At 42.3% G+C, this 18945-nt stretch overlaps 1 protein-coding gene across 7 annotated transcripts in view; it reads left to right on the forward strand.

Annotated features, from left to right (window-relative positions):
* The window catches only part of ERG (ETS transcription factor ERG), a 138431-nt gene extending 121510 nt beyond the window's left edge, over positions 1-16921 (forward strand). For 4 of the 7 annotated variants that reach the window (XM_056492177.1, XM_056492169.1, XM_056492185.1 and 1 more), the window contains 7 exons: positions 235-438; positions 1306-1386; positions 3290-3361; positions 9120-9188; positions 9493-9549; positions 11121-11168; positions 14870-16921. In XM_056492177.1, coding sequence (XP_056348152.1) covers positions 235-438; positions 1306-1386; positions 3290-3361; positions 9120-9188; positions 9493-9549; positions 11121-11168; positions 14870-15390 — 1052 coding nt within the window. In that variant the 3' untranslated portion in view covers positions 15391-16921. The remainder of the gene's footprint in view (positions 1-234; positions 439-1305; positions 1387-3289; positions 3362-9119; positions 9189-9492; positions 9550-11120; positions 11169-14869) is intronic. The other 3 variants (XM_056492203.1, XM_056492194.1, XM_056492213.1) reach the window with 1 other exon arrangement.
* Positions 16922-18945: the final 2024 nt, after the last annotated feature.

Below are 18945 nucleotides of genomic sequence, written 5' to 3' on the forward strand. Positions count from 1 at the left end.
ATATAAAACTAAAAAAAACCTTAAAGCTTAAGGCATCATAGTTTTTTTTTCAAGGGAGGGGGAGCTCACTCAGCAGCGCAGGGTTCGTTTCCAGCACTCAGAGCTTGTTCTCCCTCGCACTCAGCACACCAAATTAATTCCTCCAGCAGTCAGCAAAGGGGGGATTATTTTCCAGTGGTGTGGTGGTCAGCAGCCCCCCTTCCCTGGCTGACTCTGTGCCGTGTGGCCCTGCAGACCCCACGCTGTGGAGCACTGACCACGTGCGCCAGTGGCTGGAGTGGGCGGTCAAGGAGTACGGGCTGCCGGACGTGGACATCCTGCTCTTCCAGAACATCGACGGCAAGGAGCTCTGCAAAATGACCAAGGATGACTTCCAGAGGCTCACCCCCAGCTACAATGCAGACATCCTCCTGTCACACCTACACTACCTCAGAGAGAGTAAGCCTGCAGTCGTGCCTGCACCCGGTCCTGCTGTCAGCAATTGGGTTTACAAATGTCTGTTGTAATGTTGTCGTTCCTAAGGATATAACAACCCAAATCCTGTTGAGCTGGGAAAGATTCCCATTAATTTCACTCATGTTTATCAAAGAGGAGAATTAGGGTTCTTTCTGTGTATCCATCTCAGAGAAAAATCGAGTTGGAGCTCAGAGTATTCAGCAGGAGGAAAAATCACATGGGGTTCAGTGCTCATGTTTTTTCTGGTCACATACTCATTTCTTTCCATTTTAACTAAAGGAGAGTGCAAACATTGATTCATAAAGTGAATTCCAGGCATGATTCTAAGGACTGGCAGCAGTTTGCTGTTCTCTGGGTAGGATCAGGAAGATTCAGCTGAACTGAATAAAAAAAATTCTGTAAATTCATGGGAAAAAAAGAACAGTCCCTGAAGTCCAAATGCAAATTAGTTGTAGTGCATGGCTAAAATTTCAGTGGGAAAAAAGGGATTACCTGGATTGAGGGCTTTCACCTAAGCTTGAGGAAAATTTGCCTCAGTTGAAAGAAGTTAAAATGAACATGGTTTTTAGAGAAAAAAAACCACCAAGCATTGCAACACCAGTGCGGTGCAGTCTCCTCCACACGCACACTGCCAATAACCAGCCAGAAATTTTGTGCATTCATAACAATAAATTATGATATTGGATAAATGAATGCCCTAATTTACCCTGTAGCCCACACACCTCCCTCCAAACTGCAGGCTGTTGGTAGATTCACATTCAGGCAATCCTGTGAGGGGAAAATATGGTTTAAAGAGATAATTCACGATTTTTTTTACATTTTGGTGTTGCTTTTTGTTTTGTTTTGTAGCTCCTCTTCCACATTTGACTTCAGATGATGTTGATAAAGCCTTACAAAACTCTCCACGGTTAATGCATGCTAGAAACACAGGTAATGCTGGCACTGCTCCCACTGCTGTAGGTCATCTTCTAAAAGCACAGGATTCCTTCCCATGGGCTGCTTGCTAAAAAAATGGAAGTGGTAAATCAGGAGGGAGGCAAGAGAATCCCCTCCCTGCTGTCTGTGTGTTTTCTGCACAGACACCCAGAGAAAAGGTGAGATCCCCCAGGGCCAGGTGGTGCAAAAATGGTGCAAAAATTCCTTGTGTCCTGCAGGAGAATGGGGTCCCTGACACAGCATCAAACTGCAGGTTTGGGGCCTTTTACCTGAGGATTTTTTTATCCATTTTACTGTCAGATCTACTCCATGGATCCCTAGAAGCTTCTTGGAGCTCAGAAGTGCTTTGGGCTCTGGGGAGTGGGGGTGTCTCCCTTCCCATGAGCTAAATGTGGTGGAAACCAATAAAATTGCTCTTTAGGCAGTTAGCTCTTCTCATTTTCTACCTGCTGTGGGACTTGAGCTGGGAATTCCACTAAGTCTGATGTTGTAATCACCACAAAGCCTGATCTGAATTCAAAATTATTTTTGTTGATATTCACCCTTCTGTGAATTTGGCCCAGGAAAGTGATAAGTGTAGGCAGGAGGATGACATATGCCTCATCTGTCTTTCAGTATGCAAATTAAAATATTTATGAAAATAATTCAGAGTCTATTTTAACTTGCTCTAACAGTTGTGCAACAGAGGATGGCATGGAATTGTACAAATAATGTGGTTTTTATCCCTACAAAAGACGTTTGGAATTTTGCATGATCATGCCTGAGGGTGTTAGTTACCTACAGTGACCAGAAATAACAACTCTCTATGAGAAAGGAAAAAGATAATACAAAGGATAATGCAAAAGAAAAAGAAAACAAAACTTGGATTGCAATTCTTCCTTCATATTTTATTTTGTTTTTCACTCTGAGTGAGTTTCACAGCACAATTCACTGGATTAGAAGATCTTTCCCTGAGATTAGAGGTTTGCCACTGGTCATAGTGGCAAAGTCCTGCTGTGGGCTCCAGGCTTGCTGCAAACCCCACCAAAGGCAACAAAATTTTTTTCCATTTACTTTGATGTGGTTTGGAATAAGATTTAAGTCCTTTTTAAAAATAGATGGACTTGGTCTTTTCCATCTCTGGCTTTAGAGATTCTAATTTGCCAAGCAGCTTCCACTTACAGATATCCAAGTGTTGTTCAGCAGTTCTGTGTGTTATCTTTTTCTCTAAGTGTGCACTGACAATGGTATTCTGAAATTAATTTCACCAAAATGAGATTATCTGTCGTTGGGGAGTGTGAATAATGTCATGCTGATCATCAGCATATGGGAAATTAGTTGTTCAATTTTCAGTGGACCACAAAAGAATTAGAAAAAAGTTCTTGAAGTCAGCAGTAATTGACCTTTTTGATGTTCCTGGAGAGGGTCACTAGAAGCCCATTGGTGTAGTCAGAGCAATTTCAGTGCCTGAGAAAAGGGAGAGTCCATTTCCTACATCAAGCTCAATACTTTGGTTTTTTTCACTCTGAGGAAGATTAATGAGATATCTGAGAGTCTGACCCAAAAGCCTCTGTTGAAAATGTGAACTTTTCTGGGACTGCTCTAATGGAGGCAAAGAGGTTTTATTTCAGAGGATGCAAAGCCACCTTCCCAGGTGGAGGTGGTTGTGGTAGAAGGGATTTCCTGAGCTTGATTGCCTCCTTCTTAAAACAGATTTTGCACAGATTTTTATGCAGTAATTTGAATGGATTGATGTAGATGCAAAGATTATTGGGATGAACTTTTATATATAACAGTCCAAAAGCAGAAATTAGTTATTCAGTCTTCATTCATTCACTCTACAGGAGGGGAAATACTGATGGATTTAGGGACTGTGGAAATGAATCTTTAGGTGTTATGTCCTCTTCTTTCTCTTCAGGAGGTGCCACTTTTATTTTTCCAAACACATCAGTTTATCCAGAAGCAACACAAAGAATTGCAACCAGGCCAGGTATGAACAATCACCACTTTTTGTGTGCTGTGATCTTACTCATTTCATCTCTTGAAATATCTCATTCTTTTTCTCCTGCAACTCCCTTTTCATAAATATGAAGCTCTATTTTGAGCACACACATTATATGCTTATATCACATATATTTGTGTCTATATAATTGTGTAGAGTGAAATAATTAAATAGAGCAGTTTAATAAGTCCATTTCTTCCACAAATTTCTGTCTTTGAAGTAATTGTATGAACTTTTTAAAGCACCAGGGAATCAGAAACTTGAGCTCTGTTCACTGGTTCTGTTGCACTGTCCCAGCACAGTCACTTGCCCTTCAGCTCTCTGTTTGTAAAATGAGACTAAAATTCCCTTTTATTTGAAATCTGTTGTGGAAAATGCAGGATATGTGCTTCTCCTGCTCTCTACATTTTATTTATGTTTGAGGCAAGCAGAACCCACAGCAATCTGATGATGAGTTTAAGAGTCTTAAGTAAAATCAAACCATAAAGAAGTTCTTAATGCTCAAAGTTTTGAAACCTGTGAAAGTTTTGTGGATGTGCTGATTTGTGAAAGGCTAATGGGAATAATTAAAGAAGGTGAGGACGTGGCTGTGAAGCCAAAGATTTTCTTTTTATCACCCTTCACCATAAAAATGCTGTAAAAATGCCTAATCTGGACATTTGCTTTTCCAATAATGAGTGCAGAGAAGGGACATGAAGACATCAAGAAGAGCTGCAGCAAATGCTGAATTTAAAGAAAATCCATTACTGAGCCAGAGACAAAAATGCAAGTGCTCTGAAGGGACATGCACTGGAATTGGCTGGGCTCTGGTGAAAAGATACATTGGCATATTAAAAAGAGGGGGTTTGGACAGCAGTTATTTTATTTGTGCTTTAGGGTAGAGTCCAGGAAGAGATATACAGATACTATTTTATACAGCCTTGTATGCATGTATTAATGCATGTCTGTAGATGTGGAAATTGATGATTAGAAAAGAGAGGAAAGCAAACAGCTACCACACTATTACATCAACAAATTCAACTTGTTTGGATCCTTAGAAATCAAACTCTGCTAGATTTGTTTGTTTATATTAATGGCTAAAAAGGGAACTGCTGATCCAATACATACATTTGGCTTTCATAATGCAGTCACCAAAACACCCTACAACAATAGAATTTAAATCAGTGTGTCGTAAGAAACAAATGAAGAACTGGCTAATTAGCCTGTCACCAGTAATGGACATCTTAAGTGAAGTTGGGATTGTTCAGCCTGGGGTGATCAAATTGTGGCCTGAAGGAGCTGCAGGAAACATGGAGAGAGACAATTGCCAAGGGATGGAGGGACAGGACACAGGGAATGGAGGGACAGACACAGGGAATGGCTCCCACTGTCAGAGGGCAGGGCTGAGTGGGATTTTGGGCAGGAATTGTTCCCTGGGAGGGTGGGCAAGGGCTGGGATGGAATTCCCAGAGCAGCTGTGGCTGCCCCTGGATCCCTGGAATGTTCAGTTCCAGGTTGGACACTGAGGCTGGAGCAGCCTGGGACAGTGGGAGGTGTCCCTGCCATGCATGGGGTGGAGCTGGATGGGATTTAAGGTCCCTTCCAACCCAAACCACTCTATGATTTTATGATTTTGCAGTTATTTAAACCCAGAGATTCCTCTACAGGATTCCTGTCCAGGTACCCAGGAAGTTCATTAAGGAGAAACAACTTGGCAATATATTAACAACAGAAAATTCAAGTTGATAAATGCAGCACAAGGCACAAGTTATTTGCATATCTTACTGATTCCAAATTAGCCCCCTTCACTCATGAAGGAACAACTTAACACAGTCATCTTTATTTATGGCACAGTGACAGCCTCTGCTCTGCTCAGGGCCAAAGTGAAAAATGTGAACAAATGAAGAACCATGGTGGAGAATCCCATGGGAAATGTGGCTGTGCCATTAAACACCCCCTGCATGGAAAGCTGTGTCAATCATCCCTTATCAAAAAAAGCTCTTTGCAGAGTTTGGAGGTGCTTAGAAACCCTGGGAAAGCCATGGGAGTATGGAAAAATCTTTGGAGCATGTTGAGAGATACAGAGGTTTGAAATTGTTCAAATCACAGTCTGGGGTTGAGGAAACGTGATATAATTATCAAATTAAAGAGTGTCACAGAGCACCTGCTTAGTGTCAGTGGAAGAAGAAGGGATATTGCAAATAAATTAAACATTTTCATGGAGAATTAAAGCAGACTGGGGTACCCAGGAGCTCTCAGGGACACTGGGGAATGTCAACACAAATAGGGATGAGAAGACAAAGCAGAACTGTAGAAACAATCACAAACATAAATCCAGAGACCCCAAACTCTCAGTAATTCCCAGCAGAAGTGAACATGTAACATAAGAGCAGAGGGACCTGGTGTCCTGCAGGAAAAGCTATTCCAATGGAGGATTTCAGGAAAAGGCTGGAATGAGTCTGCTCTCCACTGGACTCAAATGAAAATCAGAATTTTTTTGTTCCCAGACAAGGTCTATGATTTCTGTATTTGTTTCATCCTATCTGTGATGGAAAAATAAAATGTTACTTTTCTCTAGAGGAAAAGATCCTAGACCACATATCAGACATAGTAAGTTCCTTCATTTCAGCATTTTTATCTAACTCACATTTCAAATGACACTTAGAGAACAAAATGCTTTGTGTCAACATCTTTTTGCACTCACACAATTGCTTGTGGACTTGCAGTTTAGTTTTAGGGTGTCTGTGTTCTTCTGTGCAGAGCTAAACATTTTCTACAAAGAACTGTAGTGATTTTGGAAATACTGTTTTATTTTATCTTTTACAATTGAAAGTTGATGGAAGTCTTCAAAGTCAGAATTTTTATTCAGAGAAAAAAGGGGTTTTCACAGAAATTCAGTTTTCTTACAGGAAACTGTTTTGTTGGCTTATTCTGTGGCTTTCCTTTGAGTTAAATGTCACATTTCAACCAGACTGCAAAGAAGTTTTCCCATAACAAAGCACAGTTCATGTGAGAGCAAAAGCAGACCCTGGGGACAGCCACTTGATGACTTGAAAAAGGTCAAAAATGAGGGGGAATAAATAATGTTCAGTGGGAATCAGCCAAATCCTGGGGTGCAGTTCTGGAGAGAGTAATTAAGCAGTGCCATTGTTAAGGCACTACAATAGAAAATGGGAAATGAGCAGGGCTGGCAGTGCAAGGGAGGGTTTCTGCAGTCACCTTCACACAGAACATGAGGTGGCAGTGGCAGTGAGGCTCTCAGGGGCTCAGGGACACCTGGCTGGGGTTTGTCTCACCAAACAGGAGCATTCCCATCAGGGATCTGAGATCAGGACATGTTGTGCTGATTTCTCATGGACAAGAACAGATCTGCTTATCTGGGATAACAATGTGTTTATCAAGGCTGATGCTGAACCAAGCATGAAGCTGGAACTTTGCTCTATTTCCAGAAAAGCTGATAAGGTGATTTTTCTCTTCATGGAGAGGGTGTAGTCAAAAGATCCTCTTGTGATGTGATGAGTTAAAAAGCAAAACATTTTTGTCACAGTAGTGAATTTGTTCCAAGTATGTTTCAAGTGCCACAAGTACAAGCACACACAGCATCTCCCAGTGCTCTCAGGGCACAGGTGTCTGATGAGTTTGGGATCCAAAAATAGGAGAGGAGAGGAGAGGAGAGGAGAGGAGAGGAGAGGAGAGGAGAGGAGAGGAGAGGAGAGGAGAGGAGAGGAGAGGAGAGGAGAGGAGAGGAGAGGAGAGGAGAGGAGAGGAGAGGAGAGGAGAGGAGAGGAGAGGAGAGGAGAGGAGAGGAGAGGAGAGGAGAGGAGAGGAGAGGAGAGGAGAGGAGAGGAGAGGAGAGGAGAGGAGAGGAGAGGAGAGGAAGAGGAAGAGAGGATGAGAGAGAGGATGAGAGAGAGAGAGAGGAAGAGAGAGAGAGAGACAGAGACAGAGAAATTGAAAGAAAGAAAAAGAGAGTGAAAGAGAGAAAGACAGAGTGAAAGAAAAAGAAAAAAGAAGAGAGTATGAAAGAGAAAGAGAGAAAGAAAAAAAAGGAAGGAAAGGAAAAGAAGAAAAAAGAAAAGAAGAAAAGAAAGAAAAGAAAAGAAAAGAAAAGAAAAGAAAAGAAAAGAAAAGAAAAGAAAGAAAAGAAAAGAAAAGAAAAGAAAAGAAAAGAAAAGAAAAGAAAAGAAAAGAAAAGAAAAGAAAAGAAAAGAGAAAAGAAAAAGAGAGAAAAAAGAAAATAGGAGAAAGGAGAAAGAAAGGAGAAGAGATTGTGGGTGGAATTGTGGTTGGGACAGCATCTTTCTGGGCAGGGAGTGGAAAAATTGGAGGGAAAGAATATGTTCCTTATGTCACCAGAATCTGCCTGGCAAGGGAATGTAGAGAGGAGATGGAGAACCTGCCATGGAGTAGGGAACTGGCCAGGCAAGGCAGGACTGCAGATACCTTCAAACCCCCCAGCTGAGCCCCCTCTGTACAGACAGAACTCACAAACCACTGGGATTATGACCAGAGTAATTCTGGATGCTTTTTGGCAGGTGGTAAAATCTCTAACTAAACAGCAGTGTTGATCTCAGCCTGGGCAGGACATGTGCAGGTCACAGTGACTCATGTTCTGCTCAGAGATGAGCTCCTGTAAAATTCACATTATTTTCTCTGAAGCTGTGGAATAGTTCTCAAGAAATCAGGGATACAAGGTTATCCATTATGAAAATGAAGTACAAAAATCAGTTGCAAATCTCAGCAAAAGCAAAGGTTTTGAAGTGTAGGATTCTGGGAGGTGGCAGTGCCAAACAGATTAAATAAATTAATGGCAGTTTGGTTGTGCATTTTGCATTACACTTTATTTCCATGCAGTGCTGTTTTTCCCAGTGCTTGGAAATGGGCAGACACAGAGCCTGTCTGGGACTGTTTATTTGCTTTCTAACTCATTTCATTTCCAAACATGAATTCTGAAATAAAGCACAAGCAGTGTTGAAAGTCTTAGTTCCACCAGGTGGGCACTGCTACCTTCCTGAGATTCTAGAAGTTAAATAAGTCTCTGATTTTGGCAGTAATTTTAGCTAATGTGTTAAAGGCAGCCGTGGAAAAGCACAGGAAACTGCCAAAGATTTCTAAGGGTAAACCAAACATTTGAATTTCCTACATTTGCTTTTTGAAGAAAGCTTTTATGGTTTCATTTTTTCATTATTTTAAATATGCTAAAGCACTGAAATAAAATAGAAGTAATGAGTAAATGAGAGAAAGGTAAATGCAAATTTAGATGTGTAAATTTAAGGAGCTTGTCCTAAGAAGCAGAAAGGAATAAATCAACTAAACCTGTCTTCTTAAAAGGAAATCCTGTTAGATGCTGAATTTGGGAGGGTTTATGCATAAAATGAGCTCTTGGGGGACTTTACCTGCAAGATGCTAGCACAGATTATTCATGATGTCAGTGTGTGCCAGTCCTTGGTGTCCTGGGCTGAGGAAGGGGACTGGAGGGAGTACCCTGAACCTTTGGAAATGATGAACTCTGTGCTGTCTCTAAAGATTCTTTGCTCTAAAGATTCTATTTCAGTGCAGCTCAAACCTCTGCCAGCAGCAGGTGCATCTGCAGAGCAGTGCAGAGCACAATTGTTGTTTTTAGAGACAATAATGATCAAGGTTTTAACAAAGAATCCCCTGCCTATTTCAATAATTCTCCAAACCCTGAGTCCCCTCAAATGTTCCCTTTCTGGACATAACCACTTTAGGCCACATCTGCATGAATAAGTGTGTTTCTCCTTCACAGATTTGCCATATGAGCAAGCCAGGAGATCAGCATGGACGAGTCACAGCCACCCCAGCCCTCAGTCAAAAGGTAAAAGTGGGTTAACTCCAAAGGGAATTGCAGGAGCTCTGGAGGGGTTTTATCCATGCATTTTTGGAAAGCCAATTGTATAGGCAATAGGGGAGGGGTCACTGGGCAGCCACATCCTTCCTTGAACTCATCAAGTCCATCACCACAGAGCCTTAAAAAGCTTTTTATGAGCTTTAAATCCTGTTGTGTCCATCCTGGAGCAGAGGGCAGCAGGAGTTCCACACCTGGGGATCTCTCATAGATTTGGTGAGCAGGTCCATAACTGGAAAAATAACTACATGGGGTTTTTTTTTTCCATTTTCAGCTACTCAGCCATCATCCTCAACAGTTCCCAAAACAGAAGACCAGCGTCCTCAGTTAGGTGGGTGTCATTTGGTTTGAATTCTGCCTGGGTTTGTTGAATATGATGAGATGAACAGTCAAACTGCAGAATGTGGTTCAGAGCACTCCAGCTGGAGACCACCAAAACCCCAGATAGAACAGGGTTTGTCTGCAGCTGGATTTGGGATGAACGCAATGTTTAAAGGCAGTGACAACCTTCCAGAATAAAAATGCCATTTAAAAAAAATAAAAATCTATCTACATTTTTGGGTACAAAGGTGGAAGGTAGAAATGTGAAAAGACCTCAGCAATTGAGATACCAGCAGCTGGAAAATGTGAGGAAAATGTGAATGAGCCAAAAAAAAAAAAAAAAAAACCAAAAAAACAGAATGGATTGCAGCCTACAGAAACCATTTGAATTTTGCTCCTGAAAACACACAGGAATATTAGAGGGATTCTCAGTCTGTTGGAAAACTGAAAAGAAAGCAGAAGTTTAGGGGTTTGTAGACCAGTGGTTTAGCAAAATGGGTGCCTTTTGTGTTTTCAGAGCAGCAAATCCATGGGGTGGGACCTAATCCCTGACTGCAAGTTCAGCTGTATTTTGGGCAGGTAGCTGGAGAGCACTACAAAGGTCCTGACTCACTCATGGCTTTTGTTAACAGCAAAAGGTTAGAAGGAGGAAATAAAAGAGATTTAGAGGATATTCTTAGATCAGAAGACTCTGAGCCAGTTTTTATCACGTGGATTTTAAATCATTATTCTGGTTTTTGTTACAGCTAAACAAGACTGTGCATGACTAGATCTTATTAACTCATGCACAGACTGCCTGGGAAGTATTACACTGATTTTTTGCCCAAACAGTGTTTTATCTAATCTGGCCTTCCAACCATGAGAAACTTCCTAGAAATATACCAATGATTTATGTAAGTCCTGAGGACCTTTTAGAGGCTGTGTGTGAGCTTCACAGATTATTTAAATGTGTGAGGAATGTAACCTGATTGTGTTCTTGGCTATAAAAGCCACAGGGTCACTCAGAGCTTGCAGCCCATTGCTTTGGCTGCTGTCACAGCCCTCCCTTTTTCCCTGCTGGATTTCAGGCCAAAGTAAGTTTTCATTTCCAGAGGGAATTCCTAGAGGGAAATACTGAGATGCTACAGGCATTGTAAGGGACAGAAGCTCTTCTGAAAACCCCAGTTGCAGAGTTAATCCATGGGATGCCATCACAGAATCACTGAGGTTGGAAAAACAACCTGAGTCCAACCTGTGACCCATCCCCACCTTGTCCCCAGCCCAGAGCTCTGAGTGACACCTCCAGGTGACACCTCCAGGGATGGGGATTCCACCACCAGAATGCTTCACAGCAGAATTTACATTCTGAATATATCCATCTGCACATTAATGCAGTACAAAAAGCAAATGTGTATCCTTGCACACCGAGTTTGAAAGGAAAACATGCAAATATTGCCATGCAGAGGGAGAAAATTGCTTGGGTGTTGGACCTGCTGCCCCATCAGGCAGTGCACACTGCCCCTTGCAAGGCTCAGAAATAGCACCTAAAATATTTGACATTGCTTTTGCAGGATTTTTAATCTTTCTGTCACAATTTTGTAGATCCATATCAGATTCTTGGACCGACCAGCAGCCGACTTGCAAATCCAGGTGAGAAGGGATTTTCCTGATTTAGGAGGTTTTCCTTTCTTTCACTGCTGAGTGTCCCCACTTCATCTTTAAGACCAGACCTGGAAGGGGGTGTCCCTGATTTTCCCACTCTTCAGCATGGCTCAGGGGGAGCTGATGGTACCCAGTGTGTTGCAGAATTTCTGAATTACACAAGGGTGGGACTGAGGAATTATTAAAGTTGGAAAGGACCTCCAAAGAGTCCAGCCTTTGAAGCTGGAGTTCATTTCAGTTGCCTGAAAGTCAGGATTTGGTTAAGGGGTGTAAGAGACCCCCTCTGGTACAAATCCAGAAGGGCACAAATCTCTTACCACTCTTCATCAGCTGTGTCCCAGATTCTGTTAATCCACAACACAGTATCATACTGGCCTTGATGACTACACAACTTTGGGATGAGTAACCCAGCAGAAATACATAGGAAACAGAAAACAAAAAACCAGGAAAGTGTAATCTGTTTGCAGATAATAACTGGGTTAAACACTTTGAGAATGTCCTCCCACCTCAGGAAGGCAATGGGATGCATTGTGGATAGGGATGTGTCGCTTGGAAGACAATTCCAGACTCACAGGTTGGAAAACACCTCAAGGATCATCAAGTGGGACCTTGGACCAGCATGTTTTTGCTAAAGACAAGGGATGTTCTGGGGGATTTGGTGGCTCTGATTGGGAATTGTGCAGATCCCACTGCTCCAGGTCCATGGGGCTGCAGAGCACCGTGATCAGCACCACAGCCCACCACAGTGGAGTGACACTGTGTGTGCCACTTGTGTCCCTTGCCTGGACAGTCACAGCATTCCAAGTTCCACACAGATCTCCCCAGCCCCCAGTGACAGTGGTTCTTTTTTTCTTTTTACAACAATCTTAGGGATTTTCAAGGCCTGCAACTGCCAAAATGCTGCTCAGTTTCCTTTTCTTTCTCCCAAGTGACAGTTCTAGATTAGCTGACTCTCTAAACAGTTTTGTGTGGCAGAGGAAAGTATTTAAGCAAGTGTTAAGAATAGGATTTTCCAAATGGCCTGAGGTGAAGGGGGTTTCCAGGCAACACTGGTCTTGACTGGAAGTGGGGGCCTACATCCCTTTAATTTGGTCATAAATCATGGCTTGCCAAATTTTATCAAGTGTCCATTTGGTTGACTTCATCACTGTGGATGACACTAACACGATCTGGATTGGGATGCTTTTTTAACATTTGGATATGGAATTCCTCCACACCATCATTCCTGTGCTTTAACATGTTTTCTGTGTTTATAAATCAGTGGAATTATTCTCTCATTAAAAGGAAATTGACAGCAACCATTTATTTTCATAGGACTATATATTACATTTGGAAGGCAAGTGTTTATGTTAGAACATATGTTGGATTGCTTATTCAAAAATTTGTGTTTTGTCCAGTGCTGAACTGTTTATTGATTTTCAAAGCCTAATCCTCTTGTTATGTTTCGTGTATTAAAACTTGCATGCCTTGCTCATACCATGGATTCTTTTGTTTGTTTGTTTATTTAATGCATGTTAATGGAACAGAAGAAATTCATTAAGGCCAGTTTGGATAAATACAATTTAAATGAATGTGGGTTTCAGTTGCACTGAAGTATAAACTGCTAATGGGTTTCAGATGCTGCTCCAGCTCGATATTGTAATTGCTACTATAAGCTTTCTAAAGAAAAGCTTGTTTATTGTACCCACATAGCTGGCTTGGATAAAAAAAAAGAAAGAAACTCAACTGATTCCTGGTCAGAGATGCAGTTCAGAGTTAGCACATCCAGGCTGGTTGGCAAATTCTGCTGACACCGTGCTTGTGAAACAGATTGCATCGCAAGCTGCTTCAGCTGCATTTTGCATCATTTCAGTGTTGCTTTGTTAAGAAATGCTAAGCTTCTAACATGACTGTCAGTGGCAAGGCCCTTTGAAATCTTCTTTCACTTGTCTAAAATGGACACATTTTGTTGCCCTACCTCACTTTTACAAAGTTTACAGCAGACTATTTTCTTTTTGCGGTGGAATTGGCAGAGAGTGAGAAAAATACAACAGCAACATTTTATGTCTTAATGCAAAATAATAATTTTAACTCATTTGGAGCAGAATGATGACAAGGATGTATTTTATGGACCTTTTCACTGTTCTTGCAATTGTTTTGCCCTCTGGTTGTATGCAGTGCAACAGCAAGCTAATAAGTTTCCGTTCTGCATTTCCCCAAATGCTGCAAAGGGATGATATGGTTTGGCACAGGCCCAGCTCACTCTAAACTTCTCCATTTTGTGTGGGCTCATTCCATAGCAGGGAACACTTAGTTGCAACATAATGCTGTGAGAACAAGCCGAGTGTTACGCAAGTGAAAGCTGTTTGTGCTGAACTTTAGAGATTAGTTTCCTAAATGAGCGCTGTATTATTTCCCCATCAATTGTCTGCGCTGAATGACATTAGGTAACAATTAAATCTCCATGGAATGGCATTCTGCCACTCACATGAGGGAAAACACGACACATTGCAATTATCCCTTCGTGAGACAGTCCTGGGAGAAGGGGGGACTGGTTAATAGAAAGGATTAGGAGCCAACATCACAACATTTCCTAATGGGGTCCTCGGGGAGAGCCAGCAGGGTTGATGCCTTGCCATTATTTGTAGCTGCCTGGGCTAGGGTGGTTCTAGCTTTGGGCTGCTGTGGGGTTTGGATAGCTCCAGGAGCCCCCGAGGCAGAATTCAGCTTCTCAACCAGCCAGGAACGAGACTTGGGGAATTGCTGTAGAGGTTCCAAAAGTAGCTTTGTTTCTTCGAAGGGTTCTACCATCAAAATCTGGTTACATAGCATAGCAAGGGGTCTTTATAGGTTTCAGGAGGATTGAATTTCTAACCAGTAAAATTATAAGTTGAGAACTATCCAATTACTTTAGGATTCTAGGTGAGAAAAGACCAATCATCTCGTAAAGTTAAAGACCAATAGAAATCCTAAATGATAACAGGGGTTGATTTACCAAAATATGAGTATTGGTCTAATACTGATACTCAACTGTGACAGACAAAAGACTCTCTAACAATTTAAAGTTAGAAAGTGTGTGTTTATTCAGTGAGGTAATCCTCCAATACACACTGCAAAGTCACTGGTGATCACAGAGTCTATTTATTGACAAAGGATTCAAACAAATATGTATTCATAATAACAGCCCCTCCTATCCTCCCCTTCCTGTGGTAATTAGCTTGAAAAGCTGTTAAGCATTGATTGACTCCTTCAGTTGAGTCTGGGGTCGTTTTCGTGGGGAGGAGCCTTAGAAGGAGGAAGTAAGGTGAGTCTTCCTCACCCTAAACTCTTGACCTTTTCTATCAATGACAATACAAATGATTTCTGGGGATAGTCCAATTTTTTCAGAGAATGGGTTCTGGTTGCATTGTCCATGTTCCTTTGGATCTGCTCACTAGTTTAGTTTTTTCCCATTGTAAGCGCAGCTGAGCAAACACGAAACGACAGACAATCAATTATTTAAGTTTCAGATAACTACTTCCTTCTAATTTCTAACTTTTAATTACTTTCGGCAAGGTGACTAAAATCCTAATTTTCTAAGATCAGTGTTCCAGGGTTTTGGCAGGGAGAAGGTCATCTCTCATTAAAGGTTTCATTGTCTCAGGGCACAAGATCCCAAGGGCTTTTCCAGGGCCAGCTGCGCTGACATTCCCGCTCTGCTCTCCCCGCAGGCAGCGGGCAGATCCAGCTGTGGCAGTTCCTGCTGGAGCTGCTGTCCGACAGCTCCAACTCCAACTGCATCACCTGGGAGGGCACCAACGGCGAGTTCAAGATGACGGACCCCGACGAGGTGGCGCGGCGCTGGGGCGAGAGGAAGAGCAAGCCCAACATGAACTACGACAAGCTGAGCCGCGCCCTGCGCTACTACTACGACAAGAACATCATGACCAAGGTGCACGGCAAGCGCTACGCCTACAAGTTCGACTTCCACGGCATCGCCCAGGCGCTGCAGCCGCACCCCCCGGAGTCCTCCATGTACAAATACCCGTCGGACCTGCCCTACATGAGCTCCTACCACGCGCACCCCCAGAAGATGAACTTTGTGGCTCCCCACCCCCCTGCCTTGCCCGTGACGTCCTCCAGCTTCTTCGCCGCCCCCAATCCCTACTGGAATTCGCCCACCGGAGGGATCTACCCCAACACCAGGCTGCCAGCTGCTCACATGCCTTCTCATCTTGGCACCTACTACTAAGTGGGGTGGGGGAAGAAACACCAGGCAGAAAGCAAAGGCGCTTCTCGCTGGGGGTTCGGTCGCTGAGGAGTCGCAATGAACTCTGTTGGAGTACTCCTATTAAAAGTGCCTAAAGAGACCAAGTGAAGGTTTGGCTGGGAAAAAAAGAAACCCAAAACCACGTTTAAAAAATAGGTGTCAAAAAGACTTTTTTGTAGTAGGGATTTCAAGGAAATATCCAAGAAGTATTAAGATACTAAAATGTAATGTATATGGGCATCGACTCTGTGGACCAAACAACAATAGACTATTGTAGGTAGAAGCATGAAATGATAAGGAAAACCTACGGAAGCTGGTGGTCTTAAAAAGTTGATAAGCTTGTGTGTAAAGTTTGATATCATGCTAGTGCAAAACTGGGACTATACTACAGCAATATAAGGATAAGTCTATAGTGACCTAACATACAGTATATGGATCGTTACAAAAGAGAGGTAAAAGGGAAAAAAAAAGGGAAAAAATCCTATCTGTATTTAAAAAATAGAAACATATCAGCAGAAGAGACTGGTTACTGTGGAAGCTGATTTGGAGTAGAACAGCAGTGTTGTAGTTAAAATCAAACCAGATCCATTCATCAGAGCGAATCAGCTACTCAAACTGTGAAGACAACCCAAACTTCCAGATTCCTTGACAGTTTTACAGGAACCCTGAGCCAAATGTGGGCAATGAGAATGTGCTGGAGGGCAAGTGTATGATTGTAGATCAGAGGCCTGCACCTGACAGAGGAAGCAGGGAAGGAGAAAGAGGAGGATGAAGGTGGTGAGAAGGGGAGGAAAGAAACTTCTTGACCAATAGAGACTGAAAAGACTGAAAACTTTGTAGTTTGGGACTATGAAGAAACACTTGTTTGGACTTGTGAAACATATTGCTCAGTATTATACCATTCCCAGTATTTCAGGAGGAACAGACTTGATTCAGTAGTAATAAAAAGTGGGAAAAGGGAAAAGCAAGAAGAAGCGAGAAATCAGAATATGCATCTCTCTCTTTTTTTTTTTTTTTTTTTTTTTTTAGGAGGGAAAAAAAAAAGCAAAACTGGAATTGTCTTTGATATTTAAAAGTTACCAGTTAGAACCTCATCATTACTAAGGGAGTTTGTTTCCTATTGGTTAGAGCAAGAGACAACCCCTGACTGCCAGAATCAGAAATCACCTGAGTATTTTTGTTAGGCGGGCGCCAGTTTTTCTTACGAGTCGCGAACGCTGTGCGTTTGTCAGAATGAAGTATACAAGTTCAATGTTATTTTTTTTTTCCTTTTTATATAATTATTATATAACTTATGCATTTATACACTACGAGTTGATCTCGGCCAACCAAAGACACACACACACAAAAAAAACCAAAAAAAAAAAAAAAAAAGGGACAATCCAAAAAAACTATTGTGGCCTTGAATTTTAACTCTGTATGCTTAATGTTTACATTATGAACATATTAGTCCTTAGATTGCAGAATGTATGTAATAAAATAAGCTTGGCCTAGCATGGCAATTTCAGATTGACACTGTGGTTTGCATTTGTGTTTGCATTTTTTGTGTGTCGCACCCGTGCCAGATCTGCTACTCACCAGGTTAAAACAGGCCTGGCTTTTTTGGGCTGTGAAAATGTAGGAGCAAACAGCCTGAGTGTAAAGTGCACAGGTGCTGTGTGTCTTCTTTTCCAGACAGTTCTGCTGAAACACTTCCAGCCCTTCTTTAACTGAGCCTTGCCATCCCTGTGCTGAGCTCCTCTGGCCCAGAGATTGCAACCATCCCAAATTAATTCATCGACAGCTCCATGCCCAAGACTGGAAATGAAGCCTAAGGGAGGCCTTTAAGGAAGAGTATTCATACTCAGAAATTATCTTTTGTTGCCATGAAGTTATGCTGCAGAATCTCAGCCTGAGATGTATCTTCCTCCTGACTCATGTGTTGAATTACTTTGCCCCCTTGCCCTTAATACATTCTGTATCATTATTAGCAAATAAAGAGAGTAATGAACAATTTCCATTATTCCCCACTTTAGAATGGAATGTGTGGCAGCCTTGCTCATTTGGCATTGCATCTCATCCTGGCTGTTTACAATGGGCAGGGATTTTTATTTTTCTCTTCTAGCTTCAGAGGCTTCCCACTCTGTACCCTGGGCCCCAAACTCTGGTGCCTACTGCCATAATTCCATTCTTTCCCATCTGGAGAACTGGTCTGGAAATGAGCCCTGACATTTATGAGTGGCTCTCCACAGTGTTTGCTGCAGGAATCCCAGACAGCTCAGCCCTCTGTTTCCCTCCTTCTTGCTGTTCTTCTGTGTCCTTTTTCCCAGACAAAATGGGTGTGGTTGCAGGTTTTATAGGAAATATTCTGCATATCCATTTTTTTTGGGTAGCAATGGGACCAAACTCACTAGGCTTCGTGTTAGGAGTGTCTTGGTGGCACAAGATTGTGTTAGCAATATGTGAGACCTGAGCAAGGAAATAAGCACTGTAAGTCTGTACTTCTAAAAAAAAAAAAAAAAAAGAAAAAAAAGAACTCCCTCTGAAAAGGTCATTCACTATTTTAGAAAGTTATGGATATATAAGGATAATAATTTGCCTTTCAGTGGAAATAAATCTACAGATCCTCACTGTCTGCTCCACGTGTACTTCCAACCCGAAATGGTAAGTGTACTTTTGAAGCAGCTTTTAATTAAACACTAAAAATCCAGATTTAAATAAGGTCTTTGTCTAGATGGGCAAGGACATGGCTGGAGGCCTCCAGAGCATCCCCAGTGCTCATGGGGCTGCCTGCAGGATTTCCAGCTTGTCCTGTTCAATGGGAACAACATCCTGGCTTTGGGCTCCAGATCCTGGGACAGGGATGGAGCCAGAGCTGTGGCCTGATGGAGTCCCTTGTGTGAAGAGTAAAATCCTCCAGCTGCCCATGGGGAGCTCACTGGTCAGCATTGTAGAGCTGCACCTTCTCCAGGACCTGCTCCCTGCCTCCCAGGAACCTTGGAAAACATGGATTTGCAAGAGTGGAGTGAAGGATGGAGAGACCCTACTGCTGCAGCATTGGGATTGTTTGTGGGGTCTCCCTGTGACCCTACAGGGATGAGCCCAGCCCAGGCAGAGCTGAGGAACTCTGTCCATACCAAGAGAGATGTTCAGTGAAGCTCAGACAGACCCCAAGACCTTGGCTCTTCTCTTTGCCATTTAGCACCTGCACAGCACAGCCCTGATGTGCCCACCTTTGCAGAAATGGGTAATATTAATAACTTTAGCCCTTTATTTAAACTAGAGTTTTTTTACAGGCAGTTGTCAGCCAAGCTGCAAACCTTACCCAGATTCCAAAGAGTCCACACTTGGAAACTCAAATTCCACAAGCCTTTTAAACTGCCCACAGAAACACAGGGATCACCAGGGATTTTGACTTTCCTTCTCGCCCCAGCTAAAATATAATTTTAAAACAAATTTCTCATTACATGTGTACTGAAGGTAAAATAAACCATTTTATCTATATCATATTTGTCATCCCATGATCTTTTTCTGTGCTTTTCTCAAGCTTTGGTCACA

Source organism: Oenanthe melanoleuca, chromosome 1 (genome assembly GCF_029582105.1).
Source record: "Oenanthe melanoleuca isolate GR-GAL-2019-014 chromosome 1, OMel1.0, whole genome shotgun sequence".
NCBI classification, from domain to species: domain Eukaryota; kingdom Metazoa; phylum Chordata; class Aves; order Passeriformes; family Muscicapidae; genus Oenanthe; species Oenanthe melanoleuca.